The following is a 19,401-nucleotide window of genomic DNA, read 5'->3' on the forward strand; positions in this document are numbered from 1 at the left end:
ATTTCAAAAAGAAAGGAACAATGTTTGTAAAAGCCTCAAATTAAAAGTTAAGAAGTTCAATTACAAAAATTATCAAACACTACAGATTGTTAATTTTAACACAGAAGTTATCGTGACTTCCTTGATCTCCTCCTTTCCCATCTTCTCCCCAAAACTCTGTGCAACCAACACTTGCTGGAAGAAATGTCTGGCAGAAGGAGGGATGCAGTTCGCCATGCAGAAGTGTCCTGTCTTCCATTTTGTTGAAATTTGGGTTCGTTGCATTAGCTCACACAAAATGCGTCAAATCTTTGCTCTGAACTCAGACTGCTCAAGTCCCCATGCTGAACAAGTCAGAGATCTTTGTTAGTTCATGGCACACACAGAACCCATAGACACCAAAAATCAGTCTGTTATCAGCCTTTTGCAAAATTCTAATTTACTGAATTCAGCTCAGTTAATACTTACCGTTGTAAACAAACCAGAACCCATAGATACAGTGAGACCTTAAAATCAGCATTGGACCACTGGAAGTGCAACACAGTAACAGTGATAGTAAATTGCAGTATTAATCCATACATACTTTAATTGCTATTTTAATGATACAATAAATATACCGAAGCTTTTAAAGATTTTTTTATTATGGTTTTATATAAGTATATAAAACCACCAAAGCACTTTAAAGAATCATGCTTTCTTATGTAATACATAAAACTAGTTTCATACTGTGCTTCTGAAAGTCTATCGTGCTGTTTTTCAAGTTATTTTACAGATGGCACATTTAAAAACAACAATGGAAGCATGAATTTCTAGTGACTGCAATGCAACACTGCATCCAAAACAAGATGTTTCCTTACAACTAAGTTAAAGTGTGAGTGCATTATGTAATAAACAATAGCAGTTTGGTCATTTTAATCTTAATTCCGTATACAACAAAACTAACATTTGTGTTTCACGAACTAAAACCCCATGACATAAATTCTGTTTTGTAAAAATCTCAGCAAATTACTGTCTGAAAAGAAAAATGTATCTAAAACAGAAGACCAAGTTTAAATCTACTCATTTTCTCCAAGATTTTCTATATTTAAGACTAGTATGACATATAAGACACAATAAGGCACAATGGGTGGTACAAACAAATGAGTACAGTTGTCCATGAAACTTGTTCTCTTCCACAAATACTAAAATATGTACCGCTCAAGATAAATTTTCTCTTAAAAATGAAATACATCATTTTGTTATGAAAGTCCTATACAAAATTTTAAAATTTACACCATCTGAGCTGCCAAAAAAATAAAAAAAAAATGTATATTTTTCCACAAAACTAAATTTCTCACCAGCACATCCAGCCACTGGGAAAAAGATAGCCCAGCACTCTGGAAATGAAGAGCATTATTTCTCCTGTGTTTAAGACAAAAATATTGTATTCTGCATACAGTAGTGTATTATACTTTAAAAAGCGTAGTACTATTAAAATTACAATATTGATTTGGAAATTATTGGTTCACTGCCTGGATGAGATAAGGCACTTTCTTCCAGTGGGCAGCACTTTTCACATATATGGAGATGATGAATCAGGTTCTGGTTAAAAACAAAAAAGGGGCTCAGTGAGGTCCCAGGAGACGACAGGAACGTTTCAACAGCAGGGGAAGACACAGGAGGTAAAACCTGGAGATGAAATTCTACACAGAAGTGGTCACTCTGTCAATGGCATTATTGACCTCGTTTTTGTTTGAATCCAGTCCTTTAGCAGCATTCATATCATTCCGTAAATTCTCCACTGTCTTTTTCATGTTCTTTAATTCTCCAGGGTGTGGAGTGGCTCGCCTTAGAAGTGTTCTCTAAAAATAAACAGTGCAATAAGTGGTTTTGCCTTCGTCTCTTTGAAAAACAACATACACTTTCAAGGCTTTAGCATTTACATACCAAATATTAGCTATCGATTTAAAAAAAAAAATCCCCCCCCTTTTCCTTTTCAAACCACTACGCTTAATATTGAAAGTTTTTTCATAGCTGCTTGTTTACGAAGACAGCGAAAGAGGTTTTAAGAACTGTCTAGGACTAAATATTTTTTCCTCTTGACCTACAAATCTGAAGTACACTCAAATGAAGTACAAGTTCCAAAATGAAGACTCTTTCTTTAACATAGTTGGGATTTTTTTGTCCTCAAAACCATCCAAGTGATTTAAGATTACACTAAAAAAAAAAAAAAAAAAAAAAAAGCTGGTTTTGAAAGAATCCAAAGAATCCAACAAGATCTTAGACACAAGACTATCTAACATCACTGTGCTGACACTTGCAAAGAAAACAAAAGTTACAAAAAATACAAAAACTTCAGTTGGCATCCAGATTAGGGACCACAGGACACCAGGTATAGTTGCACAATATGCATCAGATGATAGATATATACATGCAATCACTTTTCAGTGGCATATATGTAAACTATGTACAGTGGAACTGGTAAACTACCTGCAAACTGATGGATTTGTCCATTAGAAATCTCACTGCCTCCGGAAAGGATTATAACCTTCTTTTTCTCCAAAAAATATTCTTGCTTCAGGTCAGGCTGTAATACCATGACTGAAAGCAGTTATCATTAACACCTGAGCCCTGGTAAGGGCATTCTCAGGTTGGCACAGTGGTTAACAAGCACCATTCTGAAATCCTTTATCAGTTAATCTAAAAACCGTGCTTGTCAAAGACATTTAGTTTCTGGTACTTTAGACTACGCATCTTACTTGAAAACTTAAATATTAATTTCCCTACCAAGAAAGAATCTTTATAGTCATTTTTTAAATTAAGACCATGCTTGCAGTATGCTACAACCCAGAGAGTGCTCTGAACTATCTCAGGCTGAGCTCTAACAAGGACCACCAGCAAGTTTCTAGAGCATTAGAAAAGCATGCTGAAAATTTGATTGAAGCAGTCTTAATCTTTACATAGATATTTAATTGTTAATAGAAGTTAGTAAAGTTAAAGACTGTTGCATTTTGATCTTCAGGACATGCAAAGCCCAACTTAATGGAGAGGTCTTATAAGTACAGTGACAGATGTTCCCACATCCTTTACGTGGGAAACTAATGAACAAAATCCTTGCTGTTCATGGACATTATGGTTATTTCAATGCAAATGGTGAAAAAGGAAAAAGGGAGAAATACAGAGAAAGATAAGAAATAGAAACAAGAGAGACAAACAATGTAGCAGGGTAGCAAACTTGGTGGAGACACATGCCAGAGTGCTGGAATCCTAAATTAGGCCCTATATACTTTCAGGCAGTAAAGCTTCACAGATGCAGAGGAAGATCCTATCTTGTTTCTGGAAAGCTGGAAAGAAAACATCCTGAGGAGACACAGGAAAAGAAAAGAAAACAAATATCGCCCTGCATCAGAACTTAAATTCAAAACAGAAAATAAAATAAAAAAAAAAAAAAAACACATTTTAAGTTTATAAGAAAAGTTTCAGCAGTCAACATGAACAGTTTCCACTCTAAACACATACAAAATGCATGCGATGCAGTCACAGTGGAAATTTACAGCAAGACAGCTCAGATACTTTCCACACTTCTGCATTAAAGCCACAGTGCCTGCAGGTATCAAAAGACTTTGGAAAACATACCATTTCATTATCCTCTTCATCTTTTTCATCTTCTAAGAAGCGAATTGCACTGACTCTGTTCACTGCCCGCTCATTCCACGTTTCATCTGACATCTCGTTTACCAAACTCTCCAACGCACCACATCGTGGCAGGTTATCTGTTAAAACAGCAAATGTAACTGAAGATTTGCAGCAAGTCTAGAATGTCAGCACGTTACGAGTGTTAATAACTGCAATATCCAACCAATCACTCATAAAAATACCCAATTCTAAATTTGGATATTTTGCACAGAAAACAGAAGTTTTTAATGAATTAATTTTTTGTTATCAAGTGTATACAAAAATAATTTCCAAATAAATGAGAAGTTTCTGTACCGGGGACTGTTTCAGGCTTGTGGTGGTTTTACAGTGTTGATTACATACTTTCACATACTGGCCCTGGTAAGTGTTTTTCTTTCCGATCAGGCCTGCCACTTGATGCTAGCCATTTACCTAAATGGCACTCCATATCACAGTATCATTATTTTATCAACCTTGTCTTTTTACTGTTGCTATGCACAAGTGTTGAACAGTCTTAATTCCAATCTTCTATCCTTGAAGCCATAAGATTCATTTGGGGGAGAGGAAATTTGATTTCCACTACTCAAGCCTTTAAAGTCTGTCTCTCTCCACTACTCTTCTTGCTAATTTCTCTAAACCTAAAGGGATTAACTTATTTACTTCTTTTAATTCTTAATGTAACTTGTATTCTCTTAAAACCCAGAAACCGGCACAAAACAGCCATTTCCACACTGCTACTGTTTTAATGATTTCTATTTGCTCCAGTCCCACAGTATTGAAAGACTTGAAAGTATTGACATTACCCTCACCGAAGTATGGATACCTATAATGCACGCATCTACAGCTGAGCTTCTCTCCTCAGGCTCCCTTTGTACTCGGTGGAGTGTTCTGGGATAGGATGAATTACTCTCCAGTGATTACAGCAAGAGTTTAAATATTAGCTCAGATGAATCCCGTTCAATGTTCACACACTGCTATAAAAGCTTCGGAGGACAAATAATATCCAGAACTTACTGGAACAGCAAGCCATGAAAGAGTTTACAGTTCCACCTGACCAAGATGCAAGTTTCACCATAAAAGGTAAAAGCAACTTAACATTACAATTCTATGCTCGTTAAAGAATATAATAAAGTTACTGTAAAGCAGGCCTGCTTGGAAGAAAATTCACTTGCTAAGAAGTGTATCTCCTGCTTTTTACTAATTATTCAATTATTTTTCTGATAAAAAAGATTGTAATTGGAAAACCATCAGTTTTCACCATTTATATATATGTAATTTAAAATGTATAAACAATGTACACAAATATGGTCACCACTACTTGGCCCGCTGGCAAGCATTGGAATGATGATATGATTAAGCCATCTTCCTCCAGATCTGTATTTTTATGTATTGTACCTGGTTGCATTTTATTTTCAGCAACATGTCTGGGAGCATTTTCAAGTTATGATTACAAAAGAAAAAAAGTTTACAAGTGAAAATTCAGCCATAACTGTGCTCAACAGAGCTAATACACAGATATTAAAAAGTCTGTTTCACAAACCTTTGCAGAACAGAAAACATAGTAAACAAAGCAGTAGTACTTCTATACATAATCAAAAACTAACTCTAAGCATTTACCTTGGCAACCAGGCTCAGAAGGCATTTGAGGAAGTAATACACATGTTAAAATCTTTTCTCCTGTTTCAGGGTCTGTGTCGGTCTGAAACGTCAGCAAAGGTTGGGACTGGTTATCAGACAACCACAAAGCCTTCAGCTTTAAGGTAGTCAGTGAGAGGGGAAGATACGTCAGCCTAGTTCAAAAAAGAAAAGTGAAAAGTCAGGGACATCTCCGGGAGACTTAATCAATGGTCATGAAGTTGACTCATAACTATACAATTCTGAGTTGGAAGAGGCAGGAGTGACATAATGCCTCACAGTAGAGGCATTACAGTATTTGTCAACTCAAACTACCCCATTCCTTTAAATACAATCTGTAGCTTAACTTTACACTGTAATTTTCTGTAGCTGTGAATATCTGCTAAAATAATGCTGAGCTTTTTCTCCTGCAATAAACTGCCCTGGGAAGGCAGACTGCTGCTCCTGCTCTGGAACCTTATCTATACAATTGCCAGAACAGAAATGCTTCTGAAATAATTATATTGCACAGGCGAAATGCCATTTGCTTTTCCTCTATTTCCTTTAACTTTCTACTAAGCAACTGCACTAATTTGCTGTTTTATGCTTCAATCGACCCCTTTTTTGTACTTTAATTTATGAAGCATATCAACTAAGATTCATGAAAAGCTGCAGAGTCAAAGTAGCACCGTTTGTCACTTGCATTGTTATCCCTAAGATACAACACTCAGTGACACTTGTCATCAAGATAGGTAGTTTCAGCTGACGCTCTACAGAATTGCCTTGATTATCAGTTTTAATTCAGAAATGCACAAATCCAGAGTTTTTCCTTAAATCCTTTTTCTTAGGATCGAAGCAATACAGAAAATCTACACATGACAGTATGAAATTTATGCTACTTGGGGCCAGAGGGGAAGATTGCTTTGACAGTTTCAACAGTAATGCTAACATAACACTTAAAACTGGGTTTTTGCTACTTCATTCTTAGACTTAATGTCTTCTGTCATTAGAAAGAATTATGTAAAACCAGCAAAAGAATATGACAATACAAAAATCCCACCTGTTTCCTGCAACATCCAGGACATGAAGTTCAGTGGCTTGTGAAATTTCAGAAGGAATTCGAGACAATCTGTTGTCACGTACTGAAAAGACATTAAGACTGCAGCATCCCCCAATCTGTATTAGAGAGAAAAAGGGAAAAAAAAAAAAAAAAAAAAAAAGACTATTTTTATTGCAGTACTGTAATACAGACAAAGGCATGCAGTATGGGTCACATAAAATGTCATAGCACATTCAAGTTACAATGCCTGCAAGACACATCACCCAGGGGTACAGATTGCAAACAAGTATTAACTTAAAAGAAGCCTGACCTGAAGCTGGTATGTTGTAGCAGTTTCTTGAACAGCTTTATTTGTGAATAATGTGTATCTTTACAAATACATCAAGTTTTACCTACTTCCAAGCCAGGAAGACGTCAGTAACCACACAGATGTCACTTTGTAGACTACCCTCACAAAAAATACTAGCTTTAACGTTCCATATTTCTGAGCTCAGTATTTACATATTAATTCTTTCTTTCCTCATGGCAACTTTATACACAAAGGAGTGCAATGGGGCTTTAGGCAATACAAAATGCTAAATAAACCAATCAACTCCTGACACTTATTGAGTCAGCAGAGAGTAATGAAGACTTCACAGAAAGTAGGCTTTATGAGTAACATCTCTGACGCCCTGTTTTATTAGAAGCATCTAATTTCAAAATAATTCCCATCTGAACTGGCCAATTCAATCTAATATCCTCTGTCTCTACTAATTTACCCAAACCTAGGCAGCTCCATTCCCAAGATAGTCTTGGGGTGCAAAAGATGAGATTTCCATTTTAGCCTTGAAGAACCTGCAATTTACGTCAAAGGTACGTATTTTTCAGAAAAAAATAAACCCTCTAAATTTGATTTTATAATATTGCCTTTTTGTTCCAGATGGCAATTACTACTTCTACAAACATAGATTATTAGTTTTAGCAACCTGAAAGCTGCTTCAAGTAACTCTTTGTTCCTAGTCACAAAAGAAACTTACCTTTGTTTGCTTATCTTATGTAGCTTCAAAAAGCTGTTGTTTGTTTTCCAGTTACAAAACTCACAAGAGTGGAAAAAAGTTTCTTCCCTTACTTCAAATATTAGAAGAAAAAAAAATATTCAAAGCCTTTTGAAGCTTTCAAGTCAAGCAGACTTACAACTGAACTAAAGACAGCAAACCTATTAGAAGGCCTTAGCTCAAAAATTAGGGACTTCTAGAGCTACACACAGGTTAAGAAGCTTCTTCTGTTACAATATAGCCAACACCTCACTCAATCTAGGTCAGAAGCACCCAAATCTAAGCTGAAATTAATTTTGTGTTCTAGTTAACTGTCAGTTCTGTCCCTGTAAAATCTACAGCTTAGTCCAAAATCAAGTTTTAGATTACAAACAAATACCACAAAAGCGTTTCCACTAGTCAAAGCAAGAACCACTTCAATTTAACCTATGCTATTTACCAAGGAAAAGGGCATTTTAAAGAGGATGCCATTGTGAGTTAGAAAATAAAACAATCAAATGGAGCAATTATACCCCACTCACCTTCCTTTATCATATAAATACATTTTAATGGCAGAAAGCAGGTATCAGCTGCTCATGGCTTCTGATTCACAAGCTATTTAGAGCGCAAAGTGACAGCACAACATTCTGTTGACAAAACAAAGTCTGGGTTTCTCTGAAATCACTGCCCTCTAAGATGCCACCATTTCACAAGAGTATCGGCTTCTCGGAGCCTGTGTGTACACAGGAGCAGCAACCTTGTTAGCTATTTTAGCTTGTGAATCAAAGCCCTTAGAAACCAGTGCTCAAACCACAAGCAAACACTTTTTAGTACAAGAATTCTGCTTGTCACTTGAAAGCATGTAAAGATTCTTAAATAAGGTGCCTTGACACATTCGCAAGATACAGAATGCCATACAGAAAAAAACAGTATATAAGCTGTCTAATTGGTTTATCTAACACAAGGAGTCGTGAAAAGCAAAAGATAAAGTTGTGTGGATGCTGATGAGCTGGCAAGTGATGCCCTAACTGTACGCAGTGTTCACTTTTCTATGAATGAAGTTTGCATTATTCAGTCTTGGAGCATGAAGATCCAAACAATTTCGGCAAACAAACAAAGTAAGCCATGCAACCCTGATGAGACTGAAATTTCTGTTACTTGTGACAATGGAAAAATGCAGCAGTGGAACCAGCCGGCCTGAGTCGTCATGCATTTAAAGCAGTTTAATGAGAGGTAATAGTAGAACCGTGGACTGAATAATACTTACAGGGTTATCAATTTACCTGACCCATAATTTTCCAAGCGGCTAACAATTAAGAAAATACAAAAGATGTTCAATTCATGTTTCTTTATCCATACTGGACAAGAGCATGCCAACAAATGGAGACAGAACATACGTTATTCTACTCCTAAACAGAGTTAGAACTCACAAGCTGCTGCTGTCTTCAGCTGTTTTAAAGTTAATGGATAATTGTTCAAAGTTTGTTTCATTCAGAGCTAGAGTTTTGTTTTTCTGGTGATTTTTTTATTTGAAGAGGGCAGCTGAGGGGCATAACAAAGACAATACAGAAACCTTTGTATGAAACTTTCAAAAACACAGGCAGCATCTAACAAGCAGTTAGCATCAGGCAAGGTATCACAGAGAAAAAAAGACAGGCTGACAGTTAAAGAAAAAACTACAATCTTTGTCATTTCAAAAAAGATTAGACTCGTTCAGCAGTACAGGAAGACATCAGGTCCAACATCTGAAAAACCAAAGTGGTATCACTGAGGCACAACGCACACACCAAATGGCAAGCCGAAAGAAACACATCACCATGACCACTATGAAGAAATACAATATTGGAACTTCGTTGGTTTGGCTGAGAGTCATCGACTGACAAAGAGCCAGGCACACTTTGCTCATGCTTTCCCTGGGTGTGATCACATGCTTACAACAGACCTCGCCAAACCGTGACGCAAGCACCAAGTACACATTTTGGACCAGTTAAGCACATCGTTCATTTCGAGCACAAGACTTCGCTTAATGGACAAGCATGTGCTTGGGTGGGCATGTGAGTAACTGCTCCAAAGCCTGGAGGCTTGATGAAGTCCTCACATCCTTCAGAGGGGAACTGGACATCAGGAAAATGTCTCAGATGACTTGTGTTTTTCTAAGTCATAACACTTTAAATAAACGTTTCATTCTAGCCACTTTAGCAAGAGTTATTCACTTGTCTGATCTCACCATCTCCAGAGAACAGTCAGTTAAAATTCCAGATTAAAAACAAAAACAACAAAACAACGGTCAGACTGAATCTGAAGTAGAAAATGATCATTAATACGAAGGGCTAATTTTGTGACCATTGATTTTTAAAGTACTGTAAAGCCTCAACAAAACTGCTTCTTTGCATCTGGTGGGCTTTCTGAAGAGTATGAGTGTCACTAAGACCTTTCTAGGTTCTGTGCAAAAAACTCTACCCTTATGGAGGCTTTGCTGGTTGTTTTGCTGTTCTTCTGTCTCACTCTGATGTGCATCTTTCATCAGCTTCCTTGTTCTGAAGAAACAGTAAGACTTGGACACACACAAAGAACGAGCTAACTTGGCTGCTAAAATTCCTCTCTGTGTTCTGAGAACAACCAGCATGCATCACTTCAGCTTCCCATTTTTTGACATCCACATACCTAGTGCCAGTTCATCTTAAACAATCCTCCAGAATCATAGGTTTAGCACATCACTTCTCTGCTGATGTTGCTGATGGCTCCCTTTCTCTACTGCAGACAGGTTGCTGTTCCAACACCTGCAGTCGCATATTTTTGATCACCTGTCTTTTGCTGCACTTTTCTGTCATGATAACCTTGTGGTTGCCATTTGTTTTTTCCTGCTGTTGACACCACTGCACCTGAATTGCAGCTTCCTGTAGATAAACCCATGAAGAGTTTACAGGTTCACCTCTGTCTCCCCTTTTAGATCCCTCCCAAGAACTCCCTTTTGGTTCCTCTCAAGCCCAGCTGAGCAGTTACAGCCATTCATCATCACTGACCGAATCTCACTGATTACTATGACACATCCTCATCTTGTTAGTGCTCTAAAACCAAAGCACAGATTAAAGGTGGGAAACTTAAAAGACCTTGAAGTTACTTTAGTCGAATAACACCTTTTGGTCTCAGCATCTCTTAACTGCTTAAATGCTATGACTCAATTCCACTGTCCTTTAGCAGTTAGACTCTTTCACACGGGTATAAAAAAATACAAAAGATACACCGTTGTGACAAATACTACAATTATGTTTTAGTATATGGCTAGTTGAGGCCCAGTGACATCTCTCTTATTTAACTCTCAGTACAGCTGACAGCATCAAGACCTCTCACCAGGCTTTTAGAACTCGGATATATGTACTGGAAATTTAAACACAGTTCCTGTTTTGTTGTAAAACCTTTTCCAGGGTGTCACAACCAAAATTTTGTTTGGATTCAGAGCAAATAAAGTCAGAATTTTCCTTGGCCCCAGATAGCATGGATCAATTCTTTAATTGCAAGCACAGAATATATTTAGACATGGAAGAAACTGCCCAATTCACTGTAAGTAGCAGTACCAGCTATTACTAACTTTAAATTGGCTAGGAGAATCTTCTACAAACACACTTCGATATCTCCTGCACCACCAGTGAACAGTGCATGAGGAGCACAGCAACAGAGCTTCCCTGCTGTCGGATTCCAGACAAGTTTTCCTGCATTTTGCCCTAATGCCTTTTTTCTGTTTAAGAAACACATTTACAGAAAAGAGCGAAGAGACATAGGAAGTCAAAAACAGAAGCAACAGAACAGCCCCAACTTGCTGAAAAAAAATAGATATGTAAAAAGCACGGTTACTGCCAAAGAAACCCTACAGTTTCACCTCCTGCCGTACTAATTCTCAGCCACAATATACCTCAGAGCCAGGAAGGACACATTACCAGATCTCTGCAAGTTGTAGAGACTCATTAATGAAAGCACACGAACTGGAAAACATTCCAAGGAGGTTATTTATGTAAGAGCCAAAATCAACACACCAGTTTCACCAGCGTTCCAGTGCCAGGGTGGGATTTCAATATGAAAGAGTCACCAGGCAGGTCTTTCAAGTAGAAGGGGAAAAACATTTGTAACTACAAACAGGTTTAGACATACTCGGTTCTTGCTGAAGTCTGTTTCACTACTCAGTTCACTGAGAGAGGGATCAAGCTGCAAGATGAGATACTGGAGATGAAATCTGTGAGTCAAGCCTTTGTCAGGCATTCAGCTGTTTCACATTTCACCTTATATACCAACACCACATCCAGAAGAACCTTTGAACCAGGAAACTTTGAAGGGGTATTGCAAGCAAATTCCTCAATCCCAAGTCAAGAAATCTTACTCCAAAAGGTGGAGACCGGCATAACAAGTGTGCACAGAAGCAATCTGACAGTGTAATGGTTTGACAGGCCGACCCAAAATCCAATCCAAGTAAACTGCTAACAATAACAAAAAAGCTAGAATTCATAAGTTATCTCAGACTATATTACAATATTACAGCAGGCAGACAATTTCTGCCTTTATACCTGCAAACGTTCCCTTTGCTACAGGAATAATCCTGGATGGAACAATGAAGATACCAGTGTGTAGACACGATATCAGTTGCATGCGTTCTTCTCTACAGGATCAAGTTCCACTTTTTCTACATGCATTTTTACCAGACCCTGAATCCTTGCCCCCTTTATCCAAGATAAATCAGTAAAACCCTGTCCCACACCCATTTCTGATAAGGATGAAGACCACAACTGCACAGCTGGTCTAGCAGTTCTGTAAAGCACAGAAAGGAAGAGGGAAAGGAGAAAGGAAAACAGGGGTAGATACCAAGCAAGAGTATCTGTAATGCACACTCAATTTTTATACTTGACTCTGCTTCTGTGAAGGGGGAACCAGCATACAACTACTAATACTGATGGACATGTAAAGGTCTGAGACCCCAACCTTCACCACACCATCTCAGGAGACATCTTAAGCAACACGCAGCAGGCCAGTGGCTGGCTTGAAGTATTAGTCAGTTTGAGATGAAAATAAATGGGAAGGACAGTGTGCTTTCTCACTACCAAGAAGAATGTTCCAAGAAACAGAAACTGGTGATGTATTTTTCAGTTTACAGTTTAGGTGCTCTATCGATGTATTTTGTTTTAGTTATTTTTTTCCAAGTCAGTAATTATGAGAAGGAAAGTACAAACTGAACATGCCACCAGAACATCAAATAGTTCCTCCCTGCCACCCGAAGGGAAAAAGATCATTTGCCTCCACCACCGCATCAGCTGTTTATATACATTACCTAGCTCAGTACATATACTAGCTCAGAATTCAAACCCACTGATCTAGAGGGTGGATACAACCCTCTGGTTAGAGGAGAACTAACTTCCTTTAAAAAAAAGCAAAACATACTTTAATGAAACATTCTGTTACATGTGATTTCAAAGTGTTTGCTCAAATGAGAAAGCCATTTAGGTGTGGAGACCTTTACAGAAAAACAAACACACCAAAAAAACACAACAATCTATTTCAAAGAAGTAGATGCCAAGGAGCTGTTTCCTCTGTTTCTCTGCCAAGCTCACTGTGAATCACCCCCTCCCATCTCTATTTCATGGGCTTTCTACAATTTCTCAGCTCCTCTCCTTCCAGGTACCACCTTTCATTTCCTCATCACCCACCTCCCTCAAACACGAACTTGTCCCATACTTTATGCCATCCCTTGTGCAAGTGCCCCCTCCCCTTTCTCTCCAATTCCAGAAGTCCTACATCCAGCAATGTTCTCCGCACACATTCCTGTTCTTCACTTCACCCTTCTATACCCCCACTCCTTCACTGACTGGGCAATGCTTTCTACCTCTGCCATCCACTTCCGATTCCAAGTCCCCTGTTTCTGGTTCAGCATCAATGCCTCCTTTTTCCTGTACCAAGCCCTCAATTGTGTTAACCCTCCCAAAAAGACATACCCCCTGTTTATCCTGTTTTAATTGAGTCTGAATCCAAGCCTCCTCCTCTAACCTTGCCCCTGGTCCTTCCAAGCCACACTTGTTGCCCTAATACACCTTCCCCCTTGTGACAGGCCTAATGCATCATCTCCAAGACTCTACAGATACCACCAGTTTCTCTTACACATTGTCCCCCACAGGATAGTAAGTTACTCTCCCTGTGTAGCAAATAGATGATAGACTGTTTTCCCCGTGACACTTCATACTCAATGTATCCTAAGTTTCCTCAACTTGCTCTAAATATGCATGCATCATCTGGGAGATTTCCCCTCATCATTAACTAAGAAAAGTGCTTATTACACTACTTAACATCTTAATGACCAGCCAAAGCACATCAGTAAAACCTTCCATGCTATAACAGCCCAATTCTGTTTAAAGCTACACTAGACACAAAGATGTACAAGTCTCAAATACAGATTGCTTAGGACACTCGTGAAATGTATTAAGGTCTTTGTAAAGACATGGAAAGCTTTCTGCTGAATGAGCACAAGATCAAACTGTCATTACATCCCAACCCAGAAACAGTTTTCCCAAGATCCTGTCGCTTGCTAGCATTTATGCAACCCGTCTGGGTACGCCCTAGGTAATTTTCTCTTTAGAACTAGTAGCACTTCTGTGGAGGAGACACTGTCCTGCCAAGGAAGCTGTAGTACTCACACCTTTCTCCTCCCTCCCTCACCCCTACTCAAACACACATTTACAAACCAAACCAGAAAATAATAAGGGCTATCGTGTAGCCCCTTCTCTGTAACCACCCCAATGAAGCTCAGACCTTGGTCACTGGAGAATTACTTGGACAAAAATAACAGAGGAACAGTAGTGCAAATGGAGCTAACTCTCAAACACGTGCTCAAACCTATCACAAGTATGCTGCTTTCTCCTTTAAATATCAATCCTATCTCTTTCCAGAACTTAATGCTGACCTAAACTCATAAGGCCATCATTATTTTTAGTTTCACATCAGAAATTCTAGCCTCATTTCACTCCATACACTGTTATGATGGACAAGAAGCACTTCAGGGAGCACGTTTAAGAAGCACTTCTTTACTGTGAGAGTGACTGAGATCCAGAGATGTGGAGTTTCCCTCCTCACAGATCTTCAAGGTCCTGAGAAACCTGCTCTAGGTTTCTGTGCTCGAGCCATGAGGCTGGACCAGATGACCTCCAGAGGTCCCTTCCAACCTCAACTGTTCTGTGATTCTGTGAAGTCCTAGTGATTATAGCAGTAAGATTTCAGGTATCAGTGATGTGGGTCGCTTCAGGTCCTCACATTTAAAGGTAAAATTAGTCTGACATTTCCAAAACCAAGAAAACTGTCCAAAAATCATTTTTCGGAATTGGAAACCTTCCCTTCACTCCTGCTCACAGGAGCGACGCTAGGGAGATTCCTGGTAGTACTTTTATACTGCCACCAAACATATCTATGCTTAAGTATATTCACTTAAACAGAACTTTCAGTCCTCAAATAGTGCTGGACCTGACATCCACATTAGGAACTACCAGTTACAAGTTGATTAGGTCTGGGCCTTTATGTTAAGGTGCAAACACATTTTGCACTTCCATGCCACCAAATCACCATGACTACTGTTCAGATTTACACTGTTCAGAGCTAATGGACAAGTTTCTAGTTGAGATCTTTCTGGGAAGAATATCCAGTGGTTCAAAGCTGCCTGTTACTTCTTGTAGGCATGTGAAATCAGGGTTTTTTGTTTGTATAATCACATCTATTAAAGTTAATTGCACAAGACTTACCTCTTTGGGCAAAGATGTTAATTTGTTTCTATCGGCATTCAAATTATTCAGCTTCTTTAGTTTCCCGATGCTCTTCGGCAATGTCTGTGCCAACAAAAACAAAGTAATAAGCAAATTAATTTTGTAAATTCACAAAGTCAGAACAAAAAACTTATCTCAATTCAAAAACGAATTAAGAGACTGATTGATTTTCAAAACTGGCATGTAGTTATCCCCAGTTATTAACATGCCTTCCAAAGTTGTTCCAAGGTCTTATCTTGCAGAGGAAACATTCAAGAATTTCAGTTTCTATCTCATGAGTGAATTCATGTTATCTCTGCAGTAAGATGACAGATGCACAACAGCTGTTAAGAGAAGCATGTATGCAGGATGTCCGTATTACCTAACTTGAGTGTCCCTAAATAGCTAATTGAAAGGCAAACCTCTCAGTTAGCTGCTATGAACTGACCTCTGGAGAAGTGACTTTCCAACAGGCTTAAGCTCCTAATTTCCCCAAGCACCAACGTACGTTAAGAAATGCTCAAAGTCAGATTCTTATAAACACTTCTACTTTCAGTTTCAAGCGTCAGCGTCATGAGAAAGCAATTTTAAAATAATAGAAAGAAACACCTAGTGGAAAGGAATCTGAGATTTCATTTTAATTGACCACTTGTCATATTTGTCATATTTATCTGACTGGAGTAGAACAGCAGAGCAAGGAACAGTGCAACAGTAGCCCTGCAGCACTTGGGGCTTCTATTCAGTTCCAACAAGTTTGATCCATGTAACGCACAGCAAAAATTGGCCAAAACACAATGCAGCACAAACTCCACATTAAAAACACAACAAAGTAAATGATACCTGCACTCCAGGTGCTCCAATTCCCTTAGCGATCATGAAAGATTCAAGAGTGAATATGTAATTGCTTAGACCTTTGGTGGGAGAATTTTTTTACTACACACAACTTGATCTTCAGCATTCATTTAACAGGTAAGACAGAAGATACATCTAAAGGAAGCTTGCTACTTAGCAAGAAGCGATGGTGATTCACTTACAAACTCAGTGAATCAACACTTCGCAGCAGGTCTTACTATTGCCAGAAATTTGAGCAGTCACGACCACACTTACCTGCAGCTGGTTTTCTGTTAGAACTAGCTCTGTAAGGCTTTCACAGTCTCCAATTGAATCTGTTAGTTGAATGAGTTTGTTCTGATCAACCTTCAAAATGGATAGTTTCCTCAATTTTCCTGGACAGAAAGAACACCACGTTTGTTTGGCTTAGTGACCTCAGATACCCTGCTTTAATTATAGAAAAATCATTCTGCCATAAACCTTTTAGAAATTCTCTAACCCAATGAAATATTTTTTTTTCATGTAATAAAAATTCAAGCAGTGCTTCACTTGGCGCTTGTAATATTTTTGCAAGTTTGTTTATCTTGAATATGAATTCAGTGATGTAATAGTCGTATTTCAGCATATTAAGCTGTATTAAAATTGCAATCTGAATGGTACTCCATCTAAAGCAAGAACTAAAAGTTTAGTGTCTTCCCAAAGGCCTATAAACGGGGGAAATACATTTTCCCCTTCAGTTATTCCAGGTTTACTAATAAAGGAGTGTTTAGAAGATCACCCTACATCTACTCAGCCATAATAAGAAAGGCTTACACTAAAGTAACAGCCCACACTCAAACAGGCTCAAGTCTCTTTGTCCTAATATACAACCCAGTCAGTCTAACACTAAACCCAAGTTTATTTTTTAGAACAAACTTCTTTGAAGGTCCTGTCTCCAGGAAGGCCAAAATACTATTTTAGAGCAGAAAGCTCCTTTTTCCAGAATGATCTTTCATGAGCTGTGCAAAGCAGAGCTGGCCCAGGCAGAGCCCAGGGCAGAGAATTCAGGAGACATTAGCCACTGACGCCTCCCTGTTCACCCCCACTGTCCACAACAGTTCCAGTAGGCCAGCATATCAAACTTGCAGCTGATGCTAAATCATGAAGACGTGGCTGATGCACGGAAAGGCAGCCACGTAATAAGAAAACCTGGAGTCCAGCAAGGTGGTGCACAGAGCTCTGCACCTGGACAGAACAACCTGCACAGGCTGCGAAGTGACTGGCTCTTCAGGAGACTTGCTGGAAATGACCTGAGGACTACACTGGACACCAGGATATGGATTAGCAGCGAGATGGCACCAGAAATAAAGTAAAAAGTAAATGGGCTACATTAGGGGGTAATTTCAGCCAGCAGATCAACAAAAAGTTACCATGTTTCATATCCTGGGCTCTGGTGAGGCCACACCTGTAAAAGCAGGCTCAGTTTCACATCCCAGTGTGGAGAAGGGGATGGGGGCCCCACACAAAGCTGCTGAGGCAGCAGGGATACAATATGAGCTGACTTTGTTTACTCCAGCAAAAAGGCAGGCAAGGAGGCACCAGGGAGCAGCCCACAACTACTCAAAGGACAGTTACAGAGATGACAGAGCCAAACTTTTCTGCAGGTGAGACAGCAATGGGCACAAATTTAAGCATGGGAGGTCTCAGTGGGACATCAGGAGAAGCGTTCTCAGGGGGAGGTGGTGCCGCACTGACACAGGCTGCCTGGGGGATGCTGGAGCAGCCCTGTCAGGGGCTTCAGAGACCTGGCAGAACTGCCACAGCTGGCGTGAGGGGCCGGCAGTGCTCAGAGCCCTGCTCTGAACAGAAGCCTGCACCAGATGACTTCTCCAGATCCAGCAGTCCAACCAACAGTTTAGTGATCAGCTGAGCTCCTCCCAGAAGCTTCCACAGAGACCGGTTAGAGACATCCCTACCCAATTTTCCAAACACAAACACTTCTTATAGTCATCTAAGCAGCACATTTTTTGTGCTTATGACAAAAGCACATTCAAGAAAACAACACAGATGCAATCGAGGCCTGGCCCTCCACAATCACCTTCCCCAGCAAGCGACCTGCATTTAACAGGTTTCTCAGGAACAGGCAGCTCCTCTTGTCCACCAACTGGTCTCTACAGACAAGCTCCCCTCTTGTAAGCTGTGTGCTCTGTACCCTCTCAGAAGGTAAAGCACCATTTCTGATGTACAAAACTGTACTGCCCCGCTCAGGTCATCAGAAAGGGCTCCTACAACCACCTACCAAGCACACACTAATCAACTGTAGGACCCACAATACCCACCCCACAGCTCTAAATTTAATTTCTAGAGAAGTATTTATCTTTTCTCAGGCTTACACAGCATACAGAGAGGATGGGGAGGTCTGTCCATTCTTTTCCACATTCTCATTTAAACCAAATTCACAAATCCTCCTTCCACTACCTTTTTGAAAAAAGCACAAGGAATACTTTTCCAACATGAAACATTCTGGAAAAACAGCTCATGAGTAGTAAAGAAATAATGCCTCACTAACTACTGCATGGGCAAAAATATTTGCCTTTAAAAAGGCACTGGTAATGCTTCAGGAAACATTCCTCAATTACTAAACCTGTTATAAAGGGTCAGGCACAGAAAGGTTGTAGCTTGGATCCTCAAGGGTGAAGGCTGAAGCTGGAACAGCCTTCCACTGGGTTCAGTACAGGATTAACCACATTGTTTGGTTAAGGATAATTACACATCCCACTAAAGAGGATGTCTTTTTTGTAGTGATACTGTCAATCAGTGTTATCAAGTGACCTACAGCATGTTACAAGATAGAATTTTACACTGCTGAAGAGTTATGACTGTGACATGGACACGGTAGGAACAGAGAGGACATAAACTTTTATTTTGTTCAGGTAGCTATCAAGTGCAAGCCAAAAAAAAGAATTAAGAAGTAGTAATTATGCTGACAATTAAAATGCAAAATCAATAGAGCTATGTATTTCACACCAAGGGAAAAAATAAAAATAAATAAATAAATAAAAAGCTAAGAAACTCGTCTCTTACACTGAAAGAGAAGACTTCAAAAGACTTAAAAACAAGCAACTTCCAATTTGCAGAGGATTAAATGGTTCTGCATGGCAACATTCACCTTGTACTTACCAATGCCATCAGGTAGGACCTGAATTAAGTTCTGAGAAACAAGCAAGTCTGTTAAAGAAGTCAGACCATTAATTTCTTCAGGAAGGCATTCCAATTTATTTTCAGAAACATCCAGACAAAGCAGGTTTTTCAGGTTTCCTACTTCCTGTGACACAAGATGAAATTTAAGTCGTGTTCAAACATGCAGCAAAGCAATTTGAAAAATGCACTGTCACAATGAAATTCCAGAAAGACAAACCAATTCTTTGCATGACCTCTAAGTGCTGAAAAAAGTAGGTAGTTAAATTTTCCGTGATAACCCAACTGAGTGACTGGGTTTCTTACT

At 39.1% G+C, this 19,401-nt stretch overlaps 1 protein-coding gene across 1 annotated transcript in view; it reads right to left on the reverse strand.

Moving 5' to 3' along the window:
• Positions 1–539: 539 nt before the first annotated feature.
• The window catches only part of LRRC1 (leucine rich repeat containing 1), a 73,121-nt gene continuing 54,259 nt past the window's right edge, over positions 540–19,401 (reverse strand). Inside the window, exons 8-14 of the mRNA XM_035322192.1 lie at positions 19,077–19,221; positions 16,194–16,312; positions 15,087–15,170; positions 6,308–6,423; positions 5,251–5,423; positions 3,595–3,731; positions 540–1,820 (exon numbers count right to left, since the gene is read on the reverse strand). Of these exons, the coding sequence (XP_035178083.1) occupies positions 1,662–1,820; positions 3,595–3,731; positions 5,251–5,423; positions 6,308–6,423; positions 15,087–15,170; positions 16,194–16,312; positions 19,077–19,221 (933 nt within the window). The 3' untranslated portion in view covers positions 540–1,661. The remainder of the gene's footprint in view (positions 1,821–3,594; positions 3,732–5,250; positions 5,424–6,307; positions 6,424–15,086; positions 15,171–16,193; positions 16,313–19,076; positions 19,222–19,401) is intronic.

This window comes from Oxyura jamaicensis, chromosome 3, assembly GCF_011077185.1.
Source record: "Oxyura jamaicensis isolate SHBP4307 breed ruddy duck chromosome 3, BPBGC_Ojam_1.0, whole genome shotgun sequence".
NCBI classification, from domain to species: domain Eukaryota; kingdom Metazoa; phylum Chordata; class Aves; order Anseriformes; family Anatidae; genus Oxyura; species Oxyura jamaicensis.